The sequence below is a fragment of the Lissotriton vulgaris genome, unplaced genomic scaffold (assembly GCF_964263255.1).
Source record: "Lissotriton vulgaris unplaced genomic scaffold, aLisVul1.2 SCAFFOLD_1996, whole genome shotgun sequence".
Classification (NCBI taxonomy): domain Eukaryota; kingdom Metazoa; phylum Chordata; class Amphibia; order Caudata; family Salamandridae; genus Lissotriton; species Lissotriton vulgaris.
The window spans coordinates 148,948-176,621 of NW_028251263.1; the positions used below are offsets into that span (position 1 = coordinate 148,948).

Below are 27,674 nucleotides of genomic sequence, written 5' to 3' on the forward strand. Positions count from 1 at the left end.
GTGGCCTCAGAATGCTGAGGAATGACAACAATAAAGTGCTGCTCTTTGCTGAATCACAATACTTGCTGGGAGTGCGGAGTGTGAGGGAAACACTGCGCCTATCACCTGATAGCAAAGAAAATGGAGCGTCAATAAGTGTGTAAAGCAATACTAAAGGTTTAGTAAGCCGAGCTAGCGTACCCTTGATTTAAGATGTTCCTAGCGTGTCTACTTAACCCATACCTGTCTCAGGGCATAAGTGCCTAGCGTGTCTACTTAACCCATACCTGTCTCAGGGCATAAGTGCCTGTGACCAAAGTTTAGTGTGTACATTAGCCCTTGTTGATAATGGCGTTTAGTCCTGATGTAAAATATTTCCCCGTTTTATAATTTTTTCAGTCCATTTGAACATCCAGCTCTTATCACAGTTGTGGTTTTATAGTGTTTTAATTCCATTTAAGTATCTATTTTATGAGGACATAAGAATACTTCACTTCACTTTGATAACTTTATTTCGGTCAAAGACCATAAAAGTGCAATAAAATATATACAAGCACAGTGTTAAAATATAAATACATCGAGTTAAAAAGTTATTAAACAATGGATATCAAAGGAGTAATTAAGAGTAAAAGCAATCGTCCCTAAGTCCTTATGGATTATTGCGGATCTTCTCCTCCACATAAGAATAAGATTTTTAATTATCCTGCAACTGTTTTGCTTGGCCATCTACATTTTGCTTGATTCAATATTAATGTAATGTCGTCACGGGGACCGCCAACGCCCCGGGGCTTTATTTGAAAACAATGCAGGAGGCAGTGTGGGACCCTCCACACAGCCCCAGGGGCCGCCACCTCTACGGGGCTTTAATGTTATTGAATGCAGGGGGCAGTGCAGCTCCCATGCACCCCAGGAACTGCCACCTTCCCGGGGCTTTGTCTGAAAGCAATGCTGGGGCCACACAGACCCCCCTGCTGCCCCAGGGGTTGCCACCTCCCAGGGGCTTTAATTTGAATAAATGTGGGAAGTGCATGGACCCCCCTACAGGCCAGGGGACTGCCACCTCTCTAGGGCATTTTAAAATATGGATGCGGGCAGGCCCTCTTTACCAGCTCGCACCCCAGGGACCACCCTCTCCCTGGGGCAAAATCCAAAAAAGTTGGGGGACTGTGTGGCCCCCCTTCATGGCTCTTGGGACCACCACTCCCAAGAGCCGGCTCCTGCTGGGTCCCCGAAGTCCACCCCCGAACATGGCTGTTTGCTGGTGCTTGGCTGATGCTTTACCGCTCCCGCCAAGCCACAGCAAATGCTCGACTTCCATCAAGCGAGAGCAGTGAAAATGCCTTTCCAGCACTTCCGATGTCTGAAAGCAATGCCGGTTCCCGCAGGAGACAAGTAGCTGGCAAGGACCTCGGGCATATAGACTCCCCTGCAGTCCGCAGCGAAAGTCACTGGGTGCCCTTGGTGGGATCAGGGCACCCAGAATAGAGGCCAAGCACCACAAATGGGGTCCTTGGGGTCAAAAATCAGCGGGGGAAGGGGGTCTGAGCTGCCCCCCTCCCCAATAGGATATAAGTCTTTTTAAAGGCCAGGCCTGGGGACGGGGTCCCCAGGGTCGAAATCAGTCCAGGGAGAGGATCATGTGGCCCTCTCCTTAATTATAAATAGGCCGGGCCCTGGGGGATGGGGTTTCTGGGGCCAAATTCGGCCCAGGAGGGGGATCTGCTCTGCCCCTTTCCCCAATCAAATCTAATTTCAATTAAAGGCCGGGCCCCAGGGGATGGGGTCACCAGGGCCAAAAATGGCCCAAGTAGGGGGGGGGGACACACGCATTCCCTCCCGTATTACAATTAGGCTGGGCCCCGGGGGATGTGGCACATGGGGCCGAAATCCTCCCTGGGACGGGGCCGCGTGGCTCCCCTCACTTACTCAAAGGCCAGACGATGAGGAGGGGGGGTCCCCAGGGCCAAAATTGCACAAAAGTTACTCTGCGGCAGTGGAATAGTGCTGCAAGGGCATTGGAATATGCAATTCTGTGTTTACCCTGTGATAAAGATACGCTGGAGTGGGGTAGAGTTCAAGTAGTAAGGCAGCTGCACCATGTGGACATAAAGGAAAGAATGGGTAGGAATGAATGAAGAGTAGGGAGGAGGAAAGAGGCACAAGAAAAGAAAGAGAGAGAGCTGATGGGCTAGATACAGGGCTGAACTGAAAACAACAGTGGAGAAGCAGGAGAGGGAGGGGACAGTGGAGAGATACAGGTGGAAATGGAGAGAACAAACATGGACACTTGTGAGGTTCAAAGTGAACGAGGGTTACAGGGAAAGTATCAAGAAAGGAAACAGAAATACAGGATGAAAGGGGAAGAGTAGGAGAAAGCGAGAACAGGAGATGGGGTCAAAGAGGCTCAAAAGAGCAGCAGGAAAGGGAGAGAGGGAAGGACAGAGATACTGTGAGAAATACAAACATCAGTGGAGGATGGAGAGGGGTAAGCTAAAGTGGAGAAATACAAATGGGCAGAGAAAACTGAAAGGTGAAATGTACCATGATACAGAGGGAAGTAAAGTGGCAGTAAGGCAGGAAATATTAAGGGGACGATGCAGGGGTAAGGGAGAGTGAAACAACGTAAGGGAGCAGGACTAACATTGTCACCAGGGCAGCAGGTACAGTGGCACCAGTGCTCAGGTGTGCTGGGTCCATCACGCCCCAATGCTGGCTGTTCTCTCTTCCCTGCGTTAGGGCCTTTGGCAACCGTGGTCCAACTCTCTTGGGGGTGTCTGAGCACAGGTTTCCGGTGGCCCCACAGGGTCTAATTTTCTTTCTGTGATGTACTCTGCTATTCTGTTCTATGCATCATTGCACATCTACAGACCTCCAGCTATAGAGGGGACACAGTCATTTTCACTCAGAGTCCTCCTTCATGTGTGTTCTTGGAGGGGGATATGAATCTCATTAGGATATTTAGTTTTTGTACGTACCCAAGACAAGCTATGTGCGGGAGTGTGGTAATTCTGTGTAAGGGCCCCCTGAAGTGCCAAGGCCTGCTCTCCGCCTGCAGTGTGCCAGGAGCCCTCACCCCTTGAAATCCCAAGGCCTGTGCTCCGCATGCAGTGTGCCAGGCACCCACCATCCCCCTTAAATGACAAGGCCGGATTTCCGCATGCAGTGTCCCAGGTGCCCCCGCCACCCGAAAAATGCCAAGGCATGCTCTCTGCATGCAGTGTGCCAGGAGCCCACCGCCCCCCTGAAATGACAAGGCCTTCTTTCTGCATGCCAGGAGCCCACTGGCCCCTGAAATGACAAGGCCTTCTCTTTGCGTGCCAGGAGCCCCCGCCCCCTTGAAATGTCAAGGCCTGCTTTCTGCATGCTGCGTGCCAAGAGCCCCCGTCCCCTGAAATGGCAAGGTCTGCTCTCCACAAGCAGTGTGCCACGAGCCTACACCCCCCTGAAATGCAAAGGCCTACCCCCTGCATGCAGTGTGCCAGGAGATCACCTCCCCCCTGAAATGCCAAGGCCGGCTCGCCACATTCAGTGTGCCAGGAGCCCCCTCCCCCTGAAATGCCAAGGCCGGCTCTCTGCATGCAGTGTAGCAGGAGCCCTCACCACTTGAAATCCCAAGGCCTGTGCTCCGCTTGCAGTGTGCCAGGCACCCACCGTCCCCCTTAAATGACAAGGCCTGCTTTCTGCATGCTGCGTGCCAAGAGCCCCCGTCCCCTGAAATGGCAAGGTCTGCTCTCCACAAGCAGTGTGCCACGAGCCTACACCCCCCTGAAATGCAAAGGCCTACCCCCTGCATGCAGTGTGCCAGGAGATCACCTCCCCCCTGAACTGCCAAGGCCGGCTCTCTGCATGCAGTGTAGCAGGAGCCCACCGCCCCCCTGAAATGACAAGGCCGGCTCGCCACATTCAGTGTGCCAGGGGCCCCCTCCCCCTGAAATGCCAAGGCCGGCTCTCTGCATGCAGTGTAGCAGGAGCCCTCACCACTTGAAATCCCAAGGCCTGTGCTCCGCTTGCAGTGTGCCAGGCACCCACCGTCCCCCTTAAATGACAAGGCCGGATTTCCGCATGCAGTGTCCCAGGAGCCCCCGCACCCTGAAATGCCAAGGCCTGCTCTCTCCATGCAGTGTGCCAGGAGCCCACTGACCCGTGAAATGGCAATATATATATTTATTCATTATTTATTTATGCGTTTTTATAAGAAGTAGGTTGAATTTGCGTAATCGCGTTATGCAAATCCCCGCGAAATGGTAAAAAATCTCTGCGAACACGCGGAATTGCTTGTTCGCGATACTTTTTTACTGTTCGCAATCGCTGTTTGCGTGCTCGGGGGGGAAATATCTCACAAACACGCATTTGAGAACGCAAACAAGCAAAAAATGTTGCGAAGTTGCGGAACGCATATTTTTGGGTAATTTTGCGAACACCGCGGAACGCAAAACTACCTATATTCCGCAAATTCCGCGAGCGGAACGGAATTTACCGCCCAGGCCTAGTTTTTATATAACGCTGACTTTACCCAAAGGTGTCAGAGCGCTTCACAAAAGGAACAATATTGATACATGAGGAGAAAATTACAAGTGAACAAATTACTACAGCAAACTTTAAGTTACATGAGGCAAAGGTGACAAATGTGAGCAAACAAAATACAAGAGGTTGCAAACGGTACAATTATAGGATGAAAAAGTGACATGTGTGCAGGTTACAAATGTATACAAAGAACAATTAGAGGTATAATACTGCAATAAATGGTAGACACTCAAACACAAGAACAATCGTTACGTAGGCAATGGTGGCACTTGAGCAAGTATCTAAAGCAAACAAAATATAAGATGTAACAAACAGTGTGTTACAAGAGAAAAGTGACGTGTGCATGTTACACACGAGTACCAAACACAGGTAGAAGGATAATACTGCAATACTTGGCAGACACTCAAACCACAAGAACACACTGGGAAGGTACTTCCATTGTCATGGTGGAAGGGCTTCCTTCAGATAATAGAGAGGGCGTGAATCAAATTTGGAAGTGTCTTTGAAGGAGGAGAACCTTGAGGCCCGTTTTGAAGGCCTGGGAGGAGGCGGTGGTCCGGAGCTGAGGCGGAAGTGAGTTCCACACTCTCACTGCGCTGCATGAAGAGGATTGGGCCATCGATCTTTCCTTCTTGAAAGTGGGAGATTCGAGCAATACATTTTCCGCATTACGTGATGGTCTAGAGCCTCCAGAGAGTTTCTGTTTATTCGCCAGGTAGCGAGGAGAGGAGGAATGCAAGGCTTTGTGGGTAATGCAGGCAGTCTTGTAGATAGATCTTGCCTCGATGGGAAGCCAGCGGAGGGTGGATAACATGGGTGTGATGTGGTTGCTTCTTTTGGCCCCAAAAATTAAACGAGCTGCTGAACGGAGAACAGATTTAAGGGGGGACAGATGGGATTTGGGGAGGCCAGTAAGAAGAGAGTTGCAGTAGTCAAGTCTGGAGAGGACCAGCGATTGGACCAGTGTTTTAAGGTCTTGCTCCGGGAAGAAGCGACAAATTTCCAAAAGAAGGCGCAGTTGGTATCGAGCAGACTTTGCAGTGGAATTGATGTGGGAGATTAGATTGAGTTTTTTGTCGAGTATGATACCAAGGGATTTTGCGCTGTCGACAATGATGGGTTTATTGTTAAGTAGATTCATCTGATCCATCCATGATTGAACCGGGGGAGGAGAAAGCGAGGAGGAGAGGAGGAGGAATTCAGTTTTGGAGGGATTCAGAATCAGTTGATGAGTTGACATCCAGTTTTGAATAGAGTCACGAGTAGAGCTTAGGATGGAGAGATCGTGAGTGGAGGCAACCTTGAGGTAGATTTGAGTGTCGTCTGCTTAGAGATGATAGTGGATCCCGGATTTACTAAGGAGATTTCCCAGTGATTCTAAATAGAGATTGAACAATGTGGGTGCAAGTATAGAGCCTTGAGGAACACCTTGACCTACGGCCAGAGGAGATGAAAGACTGTTCGCTAATTTGATTATTTGGGATCTATCAGAGAGGAAGGAGGCAAATCATTTAAGCACAGTGCCCTCCGTGCCCATTCTCTGTTGGAGAGTGTTGAGGAGGGTGTTGTGATTGACAGTGTCAAAGGCTGCAGAAAGGTCAAGGCGAATTAGAAGACAAGACCCCCCCGAATCGAGTATCCGCAGTGCGTCATCAATCACTTGCAGCAGGGCTGTTTCAGTGCTGCAGTTTTGAATGAAGCCAGACTGGAAATTGTCAAGAAGATCATTGTCCTTGACATGACGAGAGAGTTGTTTTGCTACACATCTTTCTGCAATCTTCGCAAGAAAGGGTAGGTTAGTGATGGGGCGGAAGTTGTTGAGGTTATTCGCATCCGCAGTGTTTTTTTTTAGCAGAGGGGTGACCTGCCCAGTTTTGAAGGAGACAGGAAGGGAGCCTTGACTGAGGGAAGAGGTTGACCAGAGTGGTCCAATAGGAAAGAGAATGGGTATATAAGTCAAAGGCAATGGCACTGGGGATGAGGTCGAGAGAATGGTTGGAGGGCTTTGTTTCGCGGATGCAATTGAGGAGGGCATCTTCAGAGATGGGGTCAAAGTTCTGCCAAATGGCTATGGATTTGAGCACCTCTGGAGGGGTAGGATGAGTGACCTGATCCATCAGGGATTTCACTTTTTCGTCAAAGAATATAGCAAAATCCGCTGCTTTCTCTGTAGAATCCTCCAGCTTGGAGTTTGGGGGAGAGCAGTTAGGATTCTTGATGAGATCGAATAGTTTTTTGGGTCTATTTTTGGCTGAGTCAAGGAGGGTTATGAAGTGCGACGCTTTCCCAAGGCCTGCACTCTGCATGCTGTGTGCCAGGAACACCCACCCCCGGAAATGGCAAAGACTGCTCTCCACATGCAGTGTGCCAGGAGCCCACTGCCCCCCTGAAATGCCAAGGTCTGCTTTCTGCATGCTGCGTGCCAGGAGCCCCTGCCCCCTGAAATAGCAAGGACTGCTCTCAGCATGCAGTGTGCTAGGAGCCGCGCCCCCCCTGAAATGACAAGGCCTTCTCTCTGCGTATCATTAGACCGCTGTCATCTCATGGTTCCCCTTTCTTTTCTCCACAGGTGTCTCCAGCGCCCTCTTCATCAGTGCACCTCAGGGGTCCGTACGTGGGGCTGTCAATCACTCGGTGCTGCTGCCCGTGAGCTACAGGATGAATGAATCACTGAATGTCCCGCTCCTCATTACTTGGACGTGCAAGGACAGCAATGTTACAATCATTGTATATAAACTGAACAGTGTCTCCCTGGGGGAGGACGGGCGCCCCCTCAGCTGCAATGGAAGCCTTTACACCCCTGACCCATACAAGGACCGCGTCACCTTCTACCCCGAGACCGCGTCTCTGCGCCTCCTGAACCTGCAGCTCAGCGACAGCAGAGTCTACACCGTCTCATTCAGAGACATCAGACAGAGCAGAGACATCTCTCTGTCTGTGTCTTCGACACAAGAGACACCTGGGAACGGCACCGCAGCCAAGAGACCACCAGGTATGTGAACATGTTCACAAAGCTCATGGAGGGTCACTGTTTCAAGGCGCTTTTTGTCACCATCACATTCAGGCTGTCTGTCGGTTTGGTTAGAAATCAGCTTGAGCTTCTTCTGCAGTCTATGTCCCTCGTCTCTGTATCTCTCTCTCTCTCTCTGCCTCTCTCTGACTCTATTTCTGTCTCTCTTTGTCTCTCTTTCCCCCCTCTCACACTCCCTGTCTCTACCTCTCTGTCTCTCCATCTCTATATGCTTCAGTCTCTCTCTCTCTGTCTCTCGCTCTCTCTCTCTCTCTCTCTTTGTCCCTGTCTCTGACTCTCTCTCTCTGTCTGTCTGTCTCTCTCTGTCTGTCTCCGTCTCTCTCTCTCTCTATGTTTCTGTCTCCCTCTCTCTGTCTCTCTCCCTCTGTCTCTTTCCTCCATCCCTCTGTCTCTCTCACTTTCTCTGTCCTTTTCTATATATAACTCCACATATATGTACCTTTATCATATATACATCTTCAAGGTACGTAGATCTGAAGTTAAGAATAGTAGATTTATGCTTACCGATTTGCACTCACCTACTCCATAGTCTTGTCCTCGATATTTTTGACACAGTATTCAGTCCACACAATATTTGTGTTTATGACAGTTTATCTGTTACTGATCCTGTTGTATTGCTGCTGTTTTCAAGTGCTGCAATAAATTCTGGGGCCGATTCACAGAACTAACTTAAGACAAAATCCTAAACTTACTACTTTTGGTATTCACAGAAGTTAGGATTTATTCTTAAATTTGACTTAAGACAGACTTAAGACAAAATCCCTTTAAGTTTGTCTTACTTAAGACAAAATCCTAACTTCTGTGAATACCAAAAATAGTAAATTTAGGATTTTGTCTCAAGTTAGTTCTGTGAATTGGGCCCCTACTTTTGAAGATGCTGTTTCCGTCCATGACAGCCCCTGGGGCAATTTTAACGTGCGAGGGACATTGCAATTGCTGTCCCCTACCTTTGATTTCTATGGTTTGTTATTGTGAGGGAGAGCATTTTGGCATCCTGCATTTTCATGTACTGTTCGGAGTTTCCCGAGGCAGTTTAAAGCTACGGGAGCCGCGCGCCAGAAGTCTGTGACTGTTATTGCGTGGAATTTTCTACAGCGCATTGTTACGCTAATGTTGCCAGACTTCTACGTCCTCCGGCGCATGCCCATTTTATTACGTGCGATGTTGCCACTGCGCTAACGTTGAAGCGCACTGGCGTCAAGTTTGTTTCCTAGCAACATTTATCTTCACTTTCAATTACGTTTGATTGCCGGCCAGCGCGCCAGTCAACGCAACTTCTTCAAAGTCCTGCAGTATACATGGGAATGCAGCAGTGACGTTTCTTATTACATTCAACAAACTATACTCCCATCGCTACTACAAAAATAAAAGCAGTTTCTCTAGGAGTTGTTTTGGACAACGCTGTCTACTCTCATTATTTACATTTTTTGAGTTGCCAAGTTAAAGTAATTTAGTAACTCAGACTAATGAGCGTTTATGCAATTCATTATTTGGACTTTGTTATTTGTGATACTTCATCTATTCGTTAGAGTCTACAGTGACTACTTTATTTTAACTTAATGTGTTGATCTAGCAAGACTGTTTACATATTGTTGTGCACTATAACATTGTGAAGAATGCATTTCTTAATTTTCAAGCAGTTATGGATATCACATCTGTGTTAGCCCCACCCAAATGTTTACAAAATTCCAGTGCTCCTTCCATGGTATGGGAAGATTGGCAAGAATCATTTGAGACATATCTTGAGGCAATTTGGGGGAGAAACTTTTGTAGCATCTCACAAATTGGCTTTATTAAAGCATAATCTAGGGGTTCAAGGCAGGAAAGTATTTTAAACTTACCTAACACTTTATGCGCTAATTCCACCAGCCGTGATGGTGAAGGTGAAGTAGAAGGTTCGAATTCTGGAGAGAATGCTTTTGACGAATATTTGGAGGCTTTGAAATCTTTAGAAGAAACAGCATTGTAGTGGAACGACATAGATTCTTTTCTATAGCACAGTTACCTGGAGAAACAGTTGAGCAATGTGTGGCTGTATTAAGAACTCTAGCTGCTTCATGCAGATTCAGAGACCTTCATGAGGAGATAATCAGAGATCAGTTCATAAATAGAACTAACAATTGTAAAATCCAGGAGAATTGAGAGATCCTTCTCTACAGAAGACTATAGACATAGCCAGGAGGGTTGAAAACACATCACGCTATGTCAAAGAACTCAATAGCAAACAAGGGAAGGATAAAGGTGATGTTAGTGTTGTTGCTAATGCCAATCACAAATCAAAAAATGTAGGTGAAGCTGCAAATGTTCAAGCTCGATCTAATCCTTCAAGCAAAAGGGCTAATGCTCTTTTGGCAACCGCTTTGACTCTTCTCTAGATTCCACAATCTAGAATCCAGTGAAGATGTCAAGCCGGAGTCATGGAAACACAGCACGTGAAAACAGCAGCAATACAACACATCTTCACCCTAAAATAAAATAAACAAAATAAACAATGAAAAACAACTTTAACAATATGAAAATAAAAATGCTAAAACCTCTTACCTGAGCGGTGTCGCGATCTATGCCTCTTCTTTTTCTTATGCTTATTTGATTTCGAAGCATGACCCGATGTCGACTTCGAGCCAGATCTCGACCTCGATCTTGATATCGGCCTCGACCTTCTTCGTCCTCTTTTTTCTTTCCTCATCTTCGCCATGAACAGCTTGGCTTCTCTTTCCTTTAACCCCTTCGCTGCTAGGCCTTTTCCCCTCCTGTGCAAAGCCTTTTTTGGCATTTTGGGGTAGTGCGTGCTTAGGCCTCTGTAACTTTTTGACCACATAAGGTATCCACGCCAAATTTGTGTCCTTTTCTTCCAACATCATGTGGATTTTAAAGGCACCCAGGGTTTGTGGATTCCCTTGGAGGGGTCCCAGAAATTAACCAAAATATAGTGAAATTTTAGTTTTTTTCTGAAAAATTGGAAAAACGGGCTGCAAATGAAAGCCTCTGGGTTTTTCCCTGAAAATGTTATCAAAAAAGGGGTTGTGGGGCTGAAATCTCCATTTTCTCAGCTTTTAGGGAATGACAGTCTTTTGTCAGAGAACCGACATTTTTTACACAGTTTTGGCATTTTTCTGGGACATAGCCTATTTTTGCTATTTTTAGAGCTTTCCACCTCTTTCCAGTTAATGGTAGAAATGAGTTTGAAAGCAATAATGGATCCTGGAAAGCTGTACATTTTCAAAACGTAGACAAAATTCTGAATTCATAAAGGGGTCATTTGTCTAAATCCATGAAGGTTCCTTTATAGAAACTAACAGTTCAATATTGGAATAATTGAAATTTGTTGAAAAAAACAGCCTTTTGTCTCAACGTTTTCACCTATAACTTTTTCTAATTTTGACAGCTCTTGGAAAGCAATATACCGTTACATCCGTTAGACCTTCCTGGTTGTGGGGATATATAAGACTTGTAGTTTCACCAAGAACCCGACGAACCCAGATTCAAAAACTGAGTAGCAACTTGCAATGGTATTTTTTCATTTACTGGGTATAGATCCCTTTGTCTTGGAAAATGTATACATGGAAAAATCTGTATGAAAGACACCTATGTATTTCTGAATTGGATACAAATTATAGAGTTCAGAAACAGTATATAATTGCACATTTTCAAAATTGGGAATACTCATACTAGCATGAGAATTATTGGCCATTTTTCAAAAAGATTTTTTTTTTGCACAATGTCTTTCAATGAAAGGCAGAAATGCATGAAAGCTCAATTGGTAATAACAGTTGATTTACAAATCTGAATTACCCCGAATCTCCCGATAAAAACAGTACCTCACTTGTGTGGGTCGGCCTTGTGTCTGCGACAGGAAACGGCGCAAAATGCAACGTGGTCACACCTCAATTTTGCAGTTACAAATTGACCCTTTTATGGCAAAGTGCCTACCTGTAGTTTTTGCACCCTAGCTCTGCCGGAACCTAGGTAATCATAGCAAACCTATACATTTTTGAAAAGTAGACACCCAGGGAAATTCAGGATGGGGTGACTCGACTGCCTACCACCAGGTTTTAATACCCAGAATCCCTTGCAAAGCTAAGAATTTGTAAAAAAAAAACACATTTTCCTCACATTTCTGTAGTGGACAGTTCTGGAATCTGCGTGGATCAACAAATTTCCACCCACCCAGCGTTCCCCCAGGTCTCCCCAAAAAAATGGTACCTCACTTGCATGGATAGGCATAGTGGCTGAGACATGAAACAGCGCAAAACGCAACGTGGTCGCACCTCAATTTCCCAGTGAAATCTTGCGCTTTTTGGACAAAGAGACTACCTATGGTTTTTGAGCCCTAGCTCTGCCAGCACCTAGGGAAAACTAGCAAACCTATACATTTTTTAAAACTAGACGCCCAGGGGAATTCAGGATGGGGTGACTTGACTGCCTACCACCAGGTTTTGTTACCCAGAATCCCTTGCAAAGCTAAGAATTTGACAATAAAAACACATTTTCCTCACAATTCTGTGGTGGAAAGTTCTGGAATCTGCAACCCACCCAGCGTTCCCCCAGGTCTCCCGAAAAAAATGGTACCTCACTTGCGTGGGTAAGCATAGAGGCTGCGACACGAAACAGCGCAAAACGCAACGTGGTCGCACCTCAATTTCCCAGTGAAATCTTGCACTTTTTGGACAAAGAGACTACATTTTGTTTTTGAGCCCTAGCTCTGCCAGCACCTAGGGAAACCTACCAAACCTATACATTTTTGAAAACTAGATACCCAGGAAAAATTCAGGATGGGGTGACTCGACTGCCTACCACCAAGTTTTGTTACCCAGAATCCCTTGCAAAGCTAAGAATTTGACAAAAAAAACAAATTTTCCTCACATTTCTGTGATGGAAAGTTCTGGAATCTGCGTGGATCAACACATTTCCACCCACCCAGCGTTTCCCCAGGTCTCCCAAAAAAAATGGTACCTCACTTGCATGGGTAGGCATAGTGGCTGCGACACGAAACAGCGCAAAACACAACGTGGTCACACCTCAATTTCCCAGTGAACTCTTGGCATTTTGGACAAAGAGACTACCTTTTGTTTTTGAGCCCTAGCTCTGCCAGCACCTAGGGAAACCTAGCAAACCTATACATTTCTGAAAACTAGACACCCAGGGGAATTTAGTATGGGGTGACTTGACTGCCTACCACCAGGTTTTGTTACCCAGAATCCCTTGCAAAGCTAAGAATTTGACAAAAAAAACACATTTTCCTCACATTTCTGTGGTGGAAAGTTCTGGAATCTGCAAGGATCCACAAATTTCCACCCACCCAGCGTTCCCCCAGGTCTCCCGAAAAAAATGGTACCTCACTTGCGTGGGTAGGCATAGTGGCTGCGACACAAAACAGCGCAAAACGCAACATGGTTGCACCTCAATTTCCCAGTGAAATCTTGCGCTTTTTGGACAAAGAGACTACCTTTTGTTTTTGAGCCCTAGCTCTGCCAGCACCTAGGGAAACCTAGCAAACCTATAGATTTTTAAAAACTAGACACCCAGGGAAATTCAGGATGGGGTGACTCGACTGCCTACCACCAGGTTTTGTTACCCAGAATCCCTTGCAAAGCTAAGAATTTGACAAAAAAAACACATTTTCCTCACATTTCTGTGGTGGAAAGTTCTGGAATCTGTGTGAATCAACAAATTTCCACCCACCCAGCGTTCCCCCAGGTCTCCCAAAAAAATGGTACCTCACTTGCGTGGGTAGGCATAGTGGCTGCGACACGAAACAGCACAAAACGCAACGTGGTCGCACCTCAATTTCCCAGTGAAATCTTGCTTTTATGGACAAAGAGACTACCTTTTGTTTTTGAGCCCTAGCTCTGCTAGCACCTAGGGAAACCTAGCAAACCTATACATTTTTGAAAACTAGACACCCAGGGGAATTCAGGATGGGGTGACTCGACTGCCTACCACCAGGGTTTGTTACCCAGAATCCCTTGCAAATCTAAGAATTTGACAAAAAAAATTTGAGCACTTCAGCACCAGGACCCCAAACAGGCACAGGTACTGTATATTTATTGTGGATAATAGTCAGCATGTACACATCTCTCTTGTCTGAAAACTTCACAGCTAGAAGCTCCCCACATCGCAATGCAGTAGACTGTCCCCGCACAAGCCTTTTGCAAACAAGTTTCTTTGGGAAACCTTTACGGTTACTGCGCATTGTGCCACAAGCAACAGTGCCCACTTTGGCCAACTCCTTCAACAACCGCACACCAGTGTAGAAGTTATCTACATACAAATGGTGGCCTTTGTAAAATAATCCTCTACCTAGTTCCCACACAATTTTCTCAGTCACTCCAAAAGTAGAAGGACAACCAGGAGGGTTAATGCTGGACTCCTTACCAGTGTACACCCTGAAATTGTAGACATATCCAGTCTCACTGTCACACAGCATATACATTTTGATTCCATAGCGTGCCCTCTTACTAGGAATGTATTGCCTAAAAACCAAGCGGCCCTTGAACAATAGCAAAGACTCATCCACTGCAATTTCTTTACCAGGGGCAAAGATCTCAGAAAAACGATCAACAAAGTGATCAAGGAAAGGCCACATTTCAAACAAACGGTCACAATCAGGGTGATCGCGTGGCAACGCTAAACCATTATCAACAAAATGCATCATCCGAAGAAGAAGCAAATACCGATCACGACTTAGAACTGCTGGAAATATAGTTGTTGCCATCAAGGGACTAGTGGGCCAATATGAAGACATTGATGGCTTCCTTAGCAAGCCCATCAAAAAAGTTAATCCCAAAAACTTCTTCATCTCTTCAACATTTGTGGGAGTCCACCGGATTGCTCTAGAATGGGGCTTAAGGCTGGCACTGTTGGCCCTCAAAAATTGTTCTGCATACAAATTACTTTGATCAACAATCTCTTGCAAAAAAACATCGTCAAAAAACAACTGAAAAAAATGTATTGGCAGAAAGTTCTCAGTATTCACTCTACACCCAGGAACACCAGTGAACTCTGGCAATGCCGGCTGCACCATGCCAGGGGGAATCCAGAGGCCATCCCTATCAACGGGGGGAGCAGCCACCCCAGCCTGCAGCCCAGAAGCCTCTTGCTGCTGTTCACCAACGGGAAGCCTAACAGCCACAGATACTTCTGGCTGCACAACACCAACAGAAGACATAGCATCCCCAGAGGGCTCTTCCTGCACTACACCACCGGGAAACCAAGCAGGCCCAGATGCCTCTTGCCGCTCTACACCAATGGGAAGCCTAACAGCCCCAGATGCCTCTTGCTGCACTACACCAGCTGGAAGACGAAAAGCACCAGATGCCTCTTGGCGCACCACAGCAATGTGAAGCCTTTTGGGCGCAGGCTGCAGCCCGCATGCCTCTTGCCGACGTAAAAAGAAAGGAAACCTTGCGGCCCTAGGCAGCAGCACAGATGCCTCTTGGCCCACTACCGGCACATCAATGTCCTCCACTACCATAGGCCCTTCATCAGCACTATAAGAAGATTCATCATCCAATGATGATGATTCCATGCGAAGAGAAAACTCACTGCCAGAATCTTCTGCCGCCACCTGGGAGTTCGAATCGAACTCAGTCTCTGAACCATGGTCAGAGGAAGATTCAAAAAGCAAACCAAGAACCTGCTGAGCAGTAATACTGCGACTAGCCATTATCCTTACAAAGCAAGAAGACTGCACACACAAGTGAACAACAACCTACACTGTGCAAAGTAACAAGTAAACAAGGTAAGGCTTTCACAAAAAGATCAATACAATCCAAAACAATTTCACTCTTACCAAATATAGCTACACTCACCAGCACCTACTCTGCTGAGACACAGCAAAAAGAAATGATATCCCACTAGAAAGAAAAAAAGAAATGACAGATTAGAAAACAAAGTGCACATCAAACACTAATGCTGAAAAAGAAAAAAAAAACAAAGAGCCACACAAACTGCTATAAGTACAACCTTTTTCAAAAAGACAAATATCAAGGGAAAGTAGTACAAAATACATTCACTTACCAAGCACAAGCAACTACACAAGCTGCAAACAGACCCACAACCTACAACAATCCAAACAGCATAAGCCTGGAACAAGACAAAAATAGAGAAGAAAAAAAATTAGTACCACATTTCACAAATAATATAACAATTAAAAAAACAACACACAAATTTGCCCCCCAAATTTACATTCGCCCAGATGGGCCATCAAATAGGGCTTAGACCAATTGGGATTAGATGAGGTTTAACATCAAGACACTGGTACATTTTTTTAATTTGTTGTACTGCCTGACCCCTTTGGTGCCAGTCGGTCTTTTGCTCCTACCAGTACCCCCATCACACAGGGGCAGTAAGGACATTCATACACCTTTCGTACGTGTGACACATACAAAACATTCACACCGCCAGTCACCAGCGCCATTCAAGGGCCCATCACTTTCACACGCCCACATATCTAACACAGCAACCACAGAAAATGATGGACTGCGTAGAGTGTCACTCAACTAGCAGTGTGTGTAGTGACCAACAGAAAGTAACTACTCACACACCGCCAGCCGGGCGCCAGTCCACCCCCACCACCATCCAAGCACCAGACCATGCACACCGCCAGCCAAACACCACTCAGCGCACACTGACAGCCAAGTACCACTCCACACACACCGCCAGCCAAGCACCACTCCACGCACACCGCAAGCCAAGCACCACTCGCCGCCAGCCAAGCACCGCTCCACGCACACCATCAAGCCAATTTACACTCCACACACACGGCCAGCCAAACACCACTCCACACACACCACCAGCCAAACACCACTCCGTGCACAGACAACCAAGTACCACTCCACGCACACCATCCAGCCTTTTCGCCACTCCACACACACCACTAGCCAAGCAGCACTCCGTGTACAGACAGCCAAGTAACACTGCACGCACACCATCCAGCCAAGCGCAACTCCACACACACCGCCAGTCAAGCACCACTCCACGCACACCGCAAGCCAAGCGCCACTACACACACACCGCCAGCCAAGCACCACTCCGTGCACAGACAGCCAAGTACCACTCCACGCACACCACCAGCCAAGCGCCACTCCACACACACCGCCAGCCAAGCACCACTCCACCTACACCGCCAGCCAAGGCAGTAAGGACAAAAAAAGACCAACTGGCACCAACGGAGGCGGACAGTAAAAAACAACCAATATTATAACCACCATTGGAACAAAACTCAAATCCTAGGGCCTAGTGGGCCAAAAAACAGGAGGCAAAACGTAAAAAAAAAGGGCCGATTTGCCCCAAGGGGGGGCAGAAATTCAAAAACTTAATTACTTGCCACCAGGAAGTGACCCTTGCCCAAGGGGTCGCTTCCTAAAAACTAAATTTAAATTCCCTGGTGCTAGTGGGCATTTTCTGCCCCCCCCCCGGGGCAAAACGGCAAAAAAAACGGGACGATTTGCCCCCAGGGTGGACAGAAAAACAAAAACACAATCATGGCCACCTGGAAGCGACCCTTACCCAAGGGGGCGCTTCCCAAAACAAACACATTGCCCCAACAAAAATCCCTGGTGCTAGTGGGAAATTTCTGCCCCCCCTGGGGGCAAAACGACCGAAAAATGGGTTAATTTGCCCCCAGGGGGGGCAGAAAAACAAAAAATTCATGTAATGCCACCTGGAAGCGACCCTTGCCCAAGGGGTCGCTTCCTAAAAGCTAAAAACAAAATCCCTGGTGCTAGTGGGCATTTTCTGTCCCCCCTGGCCGATTTGCCCCCAGGGGGGGACAGAAAAACGTAAACATTGAACATGGCCGCCATATTGCGACCAAAAAATAACACTGGTGCTAGTGGTGAATTTCTACCCCCCCTCCCCTGCGGGCAAGACGGCCGAAAAAACAGGCCGATTTGCCCCCAGGGGGGGCAGAAAAACAAAAAGATAATTGCAGGCCACCTGGAAGCGACCCCTTGCCCAAGGGGTCGCTTCCTGTAAACTAAATTTAAATCCCTGGTGCTAGTGGGGGCATTTCCGCCGCACAATTGCGACGCTGTGTGCGATCGTGAGGCATAAATGCCCTGCAAAGAGACATCAGGGGAGAGGAAAATCTCTTTCCTCTCCCCTGATGCCTCTTTGCGGCCCCAAACCCCCGCCGGACACCAGAAACCTACCTAGCAGCACCGAAAGGGTTAAAGACTTTGGTTCATTTTCCTACAGCAGGCGCATCCCTCGACGTCATGATCCAACTACAGGCACCAGACACAATCTTTGTGAGGATCCGTAATGGACATATGTCCTTCGCACTCCCTAAACTATTGAGAGTCCCAAAAAAAGTTACCATCGACGGCGCGGAAAAAAGGGAACTGACGTCATCACGCCGACAAGGTTCTCTTATGGCTCCAGTGACGTCAGCGGTGCCACATGCGGAGCCATTCTTCTGTGACGTTGTCCTTGTCAGTGTGGAGAGCTACAAAAGAATTCCGAATGCTGCTGGCGCAGGGGATATTCACAAGGTGAGGAATCCACTGGCAAATGTATCCATCAGAAGTAATCTTTATGCCAGAATGGCTTTGATGTAATACGATACAACACCCTTCCGACCACATCATTTTCAGGTACAGAAATGCCAGACATGATCCGATTCAACAGCCTTTTGACACCAAGATATTTGGAAGCAGAAAAGGCGGAATCATTTTTGCTACTCAACCAAACATCACGTCCCAAACTGTTACACATGTTTACTTTCTGCGTATTCCACCTTCTCCCATCATCTAACTAGACACAATTACCAATAACCTTCAAAACGTCTTTGGGATTGGACCACTTGGATAACCCCACTCTTTGATTTCCCACCAGAAAAAATCTTACCCAGTCACTAACTTTAAAATTATGAGCACACCTCCTAATTTTGTCATTGTGTCTCTTGATGTACTTTAGTGATATTCATGAACCCTGCATGCCAACACATCCCTAGGCACATGCTTGAGATCCACCTTACACATCCATGCTGGTGTCACCTTGTTACAAGCCACACGTCTCTTAAGAAGACTTGAAGGAGTTTCTCGGGTGGCAGTGTGAGGTGTGTTGTGGTCACTTCAAATCATTTCCTTAACAGTTCTTTTACCATCCAACCCATCAGCATCCGCCAACTGTACACATTCCTTCAATACACGGTTAAATCTCCCAACCATGACGTTTTCCCTAGGATTGCAAACAACAGTAGTGCAATACTTCACACCAGACCCTTTCAAATACTCCTCAAATTCACTGGACAAAAATTGTGGACCATTGTCAGTAATGACACTCCTAGGATAACCTTCTCTATGAAAAATCTTTTCACAAAAATCAATGACATTTGAAGATTTAATCTCCTTCACAAACGTTACCTCAGGCCACTTTGTAAAATAGTCCATTAAAACTAAGGCTTTTCAGGCAAAATAAGGAGTAATGGTAGTGTCTTGAAATCTGTCAGATTTATCACTGCCCATGCATGCAACACAGTTTCTCACACACCTCTCAATATCATTGTCAATCCCTAGCCACCAGAAATCAGATCTGGCTCTCCTCTTCATGCCCAACATATCATTGTGTCGTTTGTGTAAAAGTTCCAATAACCTAGTATGTTCATTGCAAACACCACTAACCAACACCACATCACGTTATGCAACATATTTGTGGCAGGATGCATCCTCCACACTCCACACTGTACGTGCTGCAGAACTACTACAGCGCACCATGGCAAACTAAGCAAGGGAACACACTTGTGCCAGGCAGGATGCAACCTCCACACCCCACCACTGTACGCGATGCAGAACCACTACAACGCACCACGTCAAACTAAGCGAGGGAACACACCCCACCACCAAAGTTTTTTAAACCTAAAAGAATTCATAGCACGCTCAAACTTCATTTGATCCAACTCATGGAACACACCTCTCACTCAGAGTAAAATCCAACCATCAAAAAATGTAATACACAAAAAAAAACATATGCACACATCCTAAAGTGCCACTACACCCACTGCTTCCTATACCCCTTCGCAGTGGGGGTAATTCCCCCGTTGTGCTGGGGTTGGGGGGGGGCGCGCACAGGGCCCCCATGTTCACGACAAGCTCAGCTCGTCATGAGGTAGAGTGCTCTTGTGCTCATGACGAGCTGGGCTTGTCATGGCCACACCCGTTCCTGTGGAACGCTCAGCACAGCAGGGGCATTATCCCCGCGTGTAAGCGTTCCACGGCTCATGACGAGCTCAGCTCGTCATGAGCAATGGAGCACCATGCCTCATGACGAGCTGAGCTCATCATGAGCATGGAAAAGGATAAACATCACTACCACAGTAGACAACAACATTTTGAAGTATAGCAACAATCAATACACTGAAACCTTAATGACACACTTTTAGACATAGCATTAGAAATATACATGGTACACACGAACAGTAGTTACTAACAGCAGTCATGTGATTGGTGAGGAGCCTCTCACCCAAGACCGTTACCAAAATAACCCAGAATGAATACACCACGACTTCACCTCAGTAGCATGTTCTTAAGTTCATACCCACCACGTGGGTTAATCAATTGCCGAACGTTGAGGTACATTATAACTCCCCTTGCAGTTGAACAGTTCTAGAAAACCACAGTGCCAGTAAAAATCTTTATCCTTTCTTGCCATAATTAGCAGTCTTCAGCAACGTTTCATCAGGGCTCAATTCACCTAGACAGGCATTGGCAGAGAATACGGCATCACAGCTGAAAACAAAACACACTCCAAACTTAAGACAGACTTAAGACAGATTTAAGTTAGGATTTTGTCTTAAGTCTGTCTTAAGTTTGTCTTAAGTTTGTTTTAGGTCTGTCTTAAGACTGTCTTAAGTTTGTCTTAAGTAAAACTTAAGACAAAATCCTAACTTTACTACTACTAAATGCCTTCTGTGAACACCAAAAGTAGTAAGTTTAGAATTTTGTTTTAAGTTAGTTCTGTGAATCGGCCCCCTGGTTTCTTGAGGTTAACCCAATCATCAACTTTGACCAACAGTCTCCTCCTTCCAGCTTTCATGCCCACCTTGCTGGTCAATGCCTTTCACACATCCAACACTCTTCCAAGCACATCACTGTCCACCAATTTCCGATCCATCCAATCTGTATTCAAATGAGTCCCTGCTTCTCTCCCTCTCATAAGGGTGAGATGGGACACACCAGTCACACTATGCGGGGTTGTTCTGTAGGCCCACAACATGTCCTTAATGACCTTCTTCCAACTCAAGTTGTTCACTAAAGCTAACTGCAATTGATCTTTTACCACTCGATTAAACCACTCCACCAACCCATTACTATTGGAGTGGTAAAGAGACGTTTTAATATGGCAAATGCCGTTCCTTTGCAGGAATTCACTCATCTCTAATGATACTAACTGGGTTCCATTATGTGACCAGTTCTTTGGGATAACCTTCTCTGGCAAAAACACCACTCAGGAAATCCAACACAACAGAATTGGAAATAGATTTAATTGCCTTCACCTCTGGCCACCTTGACAAATAATCAATCAGTACTAAAACAAACTTGGGTGTGCTTCACAACACCGCGAATGGCCCAGAAATATCCAAAGCTAACTTGTTTCACAGCATTGATGGCAGTTCTACTGATACAACGGGAGACGGTACAGTGACTTGAGACTTATCGCTGATGACACAAGCATTACAATCTTTAACAAACTGTTCCACCATCATGTCCACACTTGGTCACCAGAAATCCTCCCTGATCCTCCTTTTGGGTGCTCTAATACCACCATGACCTCTATGTGCTAGGTGTAAAACCTTCCTCCTCTGACCTTCAGGAACTACCAATAAACCTGTTCTCCGTACAATACAATCGACAATGGATAATTTATTACTCACTTTCTCAAAAGAAACAAGACATGCCTGTAACGCCTTAGTGTTGGGCCAACCTTGTACTATAAATGTCTTAACAAGAGAAAAAAACAACATCTTTTTCCGACATTTCCCTCCACTCTTTTTCACACAGCTCTCCATCCAACGCCATATCCACAAAACTCATCACACAGACCATACCTAAATCATCATCCTTACAATTGTTCACACCACAATCTTCCTGCAAGAGTAGTCTTGACAAACAGTCTGCTGCGAAGTTCCTTTTGCCGGAAACATGCTCTAACACATATTGGATTTCTTGTATGCAGTGCTGCCATTTTGCAAAAGGGGGTATGGCTCTCCCTCCACCGCGAGTACTAAACAAAACCACTAAAGGCTTATGATCCATACGTAGAATGAACTCCTTTCCCCACAATTAAGTCTTGAAGTATTCAGTTCCCCACCACATAGCTAAAGCCGGTTAACAGCCTTTACAGCAAAACTTTTACAACGCACTACCATTACGACGCAACCATTACAACGCAAACCATTACAACGCATTGCGCTGGGGGGCGCTCTAGGATAGGGAATAGATTTAATTTACTATCCAACACCTTCCCTACTATCCACGGGGACTGGAGTTGGAATAGTAAATTAAACTATTCACTATCCAGCACCCCAAAGCGCTATGCGTTGTAATGGAATGCGGTGTAAAAACTGCATTGTAACGGCATGCATGGTAAAAGCATGCGTTGTAACGTCATGCATCCGCAAGCCTCCCTCTTGATGGCAGAATAAGTAGCTTTAGCTCCACGTAGTGTACGGAATGTCAAATCTATAACCTTCTTGCTTCCACTCGAACATTTCTGCAACAATACCGCCCCCAAACCAATACCAATTACATCTGTCATCACAATACTCATATCTTTTGTGTTAAAGGATTTTAAAGGACATGCTGAAACTCTATTTCTTTTGATTTCCTCAAAGACAAGTTCACATTCGTTTGCCCACTCATATCTTATATTCTTCCCGAGTAGGTCACATAACACAGAAGTCTTACTAGCAAATTGCTTAACCAATTTTGCAAGGAACTCCATCAAACCCAGAAAGGATATGATTTCATCCTTGTCCTTGGTGGGTGCATCTTCAATGGCCTGTAGGATCTTTTATTTGGGTCTCACCCCTTCAGCAGATACGTGGTGTTCCAAGTAATCAATACCCGACTGCGCAAATCTGCACTTGTCCTTCCTCAATGTCATACCACTATTCCTCAAAATATCCAAAACCATCCTCACACCTGCATCATGCTTAACATTATCTTTGCCATATATCAAGATGTTGTCTTGAAAGCAGGTTACTCCTTTCATTTCCTTTGAATACAATGTCCATGACTCTTTGAAACACCGAAGATGCTGAAGCCAACCCAAATGGCATACGGATATAACGGAAGGCACCCTCTGGTGTTACAAATGAAGTTAAGTTTTTGGAGTCATAGTGTAGTTCAATTTAATGATACGCTGCTGACATATCCAGTGATGTGAATACTGCAGCGTGATCTAAAGTGGCTCACATTTAATTCATATTTGGTAAGGGTTGGTGATCTACCCAAATATTACGATTGAGATCACGGAGATCCACACATAAGCGCAAAGACTTATCCGCTTTGCGCGCCAACACAATTGGGGACATCCATTCTGATCCTTCGATGGGGCCAATGATTGGCATTGCACACAACTTCAACAATCAAGGTCACGTTTTAACTCTTGTCTCAGACATAAAGGTACCTTTCTAACCTTGTCAAATCACAGGAATGGCATTACTTTTTAATACAATGTGATGTTTAAAATCTCGCAGCTTACCTAACCGGTCACAAAACACTTCCTTGAACTCACTGAGCCACTTTAATCCTTGAACATCACGCTCCCTCGCAACAGCAATCAAACAAGGATTCACTAACCGATCCTTGGTTAAAACTACATCAGGATAGTTGGGATCCAAAATATGTTGAGTTCTCCTTGGTCATTCCAACCCAATAAATTCGACCCATCTTTCACTACAAAAAACGGTGAACAGTCAAAATATTGAGTCCAAAATATCGAATGGACATAATATTGAGTTTAAAATATAGAATGGAGAAAATATCGAATGGACAGAATATATACATCAAAATATCGTTTTTGAGGTAAGTAATGTAATATCGAATGTTAAAAATATAGAAAGTTAAAATATCGAAGTATATAATATAGGTTATTAAAATTATCGATTTTTTAATAATATCAAGTTTTTTATAGTGTTTTTTTATGTTATTATATGTGTGAAAAGTGTATATTTATGTTATATTTAATTTTAATTATTGAATTTTGTATTTTTAATTTTTGCGTAATTTATTTATGTAGCGGGTTGTGGGTTTATAGGGGAATAGGGTGGGAAGTAATTAAATTCTAATTAATTAAATATGTAAATGTATTTATTGGTATTAATTTTTAATTAAGTGTTAATTAATTTATATTTGGTAATTAATTAAACTTTAATTGGTGATTCATTTTAATTAATTCATTAATTGCTAATTATGTTAATTTTACTAATTTATTTTCTGTAGCGGGTTGTGGGTTTATAGGGGAATTGGGTGGGAAGTAATTTAATTTTAATTAATAAAATATGTAAAATTATTTATTGGTATTTATTTAGAATTAATTGTTATTTAAGTTTTTATGGGTTATTAATAACATTTTAATTGCCAATTAATTTAATGTAATTGATTAATTGCTAATTATGTTAATTTTACTAATTTATTTTCTGTAGCGGGTTGTGGGTTTATAGGGGAATAGGGTGGGAAGTAATTTATTTATATTAATTAAATAATTAAATATATTTAATTGTATTTAATTCGAATTAATTGTTAGTTAATTTTTAATTCTTAAATAATAATTATTAATTTGTAATTAATTTGTATTAATAGGTAACTAATTGTAATAATTAATGTTCATTCGTAATTTTAATAGATTAATTATTATATTATATTAAAATAATATATGAAGTATTTACTTTTCCTAATGTTGCACTCTCTGGAGTGGGAATAGTAATTTTAACCCTTACGCTATCCAAAGCTTTCCCTACTGTTGCACTCTTTGGAGTGGGAATAGTAATTTTTACCTCTACGCTATCCAACGCTTTCCCTACTGTTGCACTCTTTGGAGTGGGAATAGTAATTTTTACCCCTAAGCTATCCAACGCTTTCCCTACTGTTACACTCCTTGGAGTTGGAATAGTAATTTTTACCCCTACGCTATCCAACGCTTTCCCTACTGTTGCTCCCACTGGAGTGGGAATAGTAAATTTTACCTCTACGCTATCCAACGCTTTCCCTACTGTTGCATCCACTGGAGTGGGAATAGTAATTTTAACCCCTATGCTAGCCAACTCTTTCCCTACTGTTGCACTCTTTGGAGTGGGAATAGTAATTTTAACCCCTACGCTATCCAACGTTTTCCCTACTGTTGCACTATTTACAGTGGGAATAGTAATTTTTACCCCTACGCTATCCAACGCTTTCCCTACTGTTGCACCCACTGGAGTGGGAATAGTAATTTTTACCCCTACGCTATCCATCGCTTTCCCTACTGTTGCACTCTTTGAAGTGGGAATAGTAATTTTAACCCCTACGCTATCCAACGGTTTCCCTACTGTTGCACTATTTGCAGTGGGAATAGTAATTTTTACCCCTACGCTATCCAACGCTTTCCCTACTGTTGCACTCCTTGGAGTTGGAATAGTAATTTTTACCCCTACGCTATCCAACGCTTTCCCTACTGTTGCACCCACTGGAGTGGGAATAGTAATTTTTACCCCTACGCTATCCAACGCATTCTCTACTGTTGCACCCACTGGAGTGGGAATAATAATTTTAACCCCTACGCTATCCAACACTTTCCCTACTATTGCACTCTTTGGAGTGGGAATAGTAATTTTTACCCCTACGCTATCCTACGCTTTCCCTACTGTTGCACCCAGTGGAGTGGGAATAGTAATTTTTACCTCTACGCTATCCAACGCTTTCTCTACTGTTGTACTCACTGGAGTGGGAATAGTAATTTTTATCCCTACGCTATCCAACGGTTTACCTACTGTTGCATTCTCTGGAGTGGGAATAGTAATTTTTACACTTCCGCTATTGTACGGTAATAATATTGGATATTATTTAATTATATTATGTTACTATATATATATATATATATATATATGTTTTAACAAATATGATTTAAAACATTTTTTTATAACTTTCATTCATTATTTAAATATTATAAGTTAATTTAAGTATTTTTAAGTATATTTTAGTAATACATTTTTAATATTAATTTAATTTAACATTGTTTTTAATAAAGTCGATATTTTTATAAACTATATTTTAGTAAACAATATTTTTTACTCAATATTTTTGTACTTACCTGTTTGTAGATACAAACTCGATATTCTGTCTGTCGATATTTTGTCAACAATATTTTTGATAGTCGATATTATGTCCCTCGATAATATGTCAGTGATCCACAAAAACACCAGAATTAGTACAGTTGTCGTAAAAACTTCAAAGCAACTCTGAATTTGCCTATAGCCTCCACTTTTTTCCCACCATAAGCAAACAATTTAATGTCTGTTGTTTCTAACACCACATCTTGGAACTTAGCAAATTCATTTTCAACCAGCAGAGTGACCGGAGAACCAGAATCTGCTATTACGTTGACACTTTGGCCGTTAATTTAAATGTGACAAAACTGTGGTTTTCTTTTCCTCAATTGTCCAATGACGACACAATTGTCATCTAGTTGGTATGGCTCCTCTACCCTACTCATTACGATATAGCCTTCACCCCCCAAACTTTCATAGTTGCTACTATCTTCACACATGGCATTTACAGCATGCTTCTTTTGACTGCTCGCTCTGCAAAAACAGGAAAAATGACCTCTCTTGCCACATTTGAAGCACGTCTGATTTAAAGCTAGACAATGTTTAAAATTGCCCAGGTGTGACCTTCTGCTACACATGAAACAAACAAAATCTCTTTCCGGTTTCCATGAGGGTTACCGTGTTTGCTTGTGGATTTAAAATTCTGACTCTTACATTTATCAGCTCCTTTTTTTGTGCACTTTCACCCCCACTTGTTTGTGCAAGTTTCACCTCTTTACATTCAAAGTTAGAATGAGTAATAGCTAATTCTTTCTTACAAACATAAGAGTGTTCAAAACTTCTAGCAATTTTCAATGCTATCTCCAAAGTAGGATCTTCGCTGGCTAACAGTCGTTCTTGGATTTTCTTAGTACTCATTTTTTCAGTTAGCTGATCACGAATAATCTCATCCTTTAAGTCACAATATTTACAATTTAAAGATAAAGTACGTAGAGCTGACACAAAATCACCAATGGATTCTCCAGGTGGTTGTGCCCGTTGCAAGAATCTGTCTTTCCAAAACTACATTCCTCTTTGGAGAAAATCTCATGCTCAGAGTTTGAATTAATGAAGCATATTTGTCTACAATGGGGTCACTGGCCTCACCCTCCCCATTGGGAAGTACATGTACAGTTTCGATATGCAGCGTTTTAAAAATTGACCTGCCCTTGTGACCTAAATTGTATACCAACAACGTTTTTTTTTCTTGGGCGTGAAAGTATCACCATCAATTGCGTCTAAATATGCTTCAAAAACTTCACGCCATTGTACCCAGATCAACGGTGGAGAACCGGGATTTGCTAGAAATGGAGGTAGCGAGATATACCCTCCATGTTGCAGAAGTAATTAATGTCACTTTTCAAGAAGAGAAGAGCTGAATCCTTGATGAAGTGAGAGCGCTTTATTTAACATGCAGATACATGAACAAGCCAGTAATGAATGCCGGTAAACCGTCAGTCCGCCACTAAATCCATCTCACATCCATTCAAACCACAACATGCACACGAGACACAAAAGCTCCATACACATAGCACGCGAAACACAACACGCGACACTCACACATTCAAACAACAACCAGACACGCATATTGTTTGTTGATGACGCGCGTGAATACACGCGCGTCATTTCAAACAATAACACGACACCACACACGTCCATCCTTTTTTTTTTAAAGTAAGAATAAAGTCTCTGAACCTTACAGGAGCCCTGCGACTTCTTGAACTTCTTAACAATTCTTGTGCATTAGAACCACAACTATTAGAGACAACAGTTGACTCTAGCAAACTTGAACTATTGGTATTGACGTCCAAAAACACATTAGATGAATCATCTTCATCCACAAACACATTA

General features: G+C 44.2%; 1 protein-coding gene across 1 annotated transcript in view; it reads left to right on the plus strand.

Annotated features, from left to right (window-relative positions):
- The window catches only part of LOC147662959 (uncharacterized), a 174,223-nt gene that overhangs the window by 10,131 nt on the left and 136,418 nt on the right, over positions 1-27,674 (plus strand). Inside the window, exon 2 of the mRNA XM_086950760.1 lies at positions 7,073-7,495. Within this exon, the coding sequence (XP_086806886.1) occupies positions 7,073-7,495 (423 nt within the window). The remainder of the gene's footprint in view (positions 1-7,072; positions 7,496-27,674) is intronic.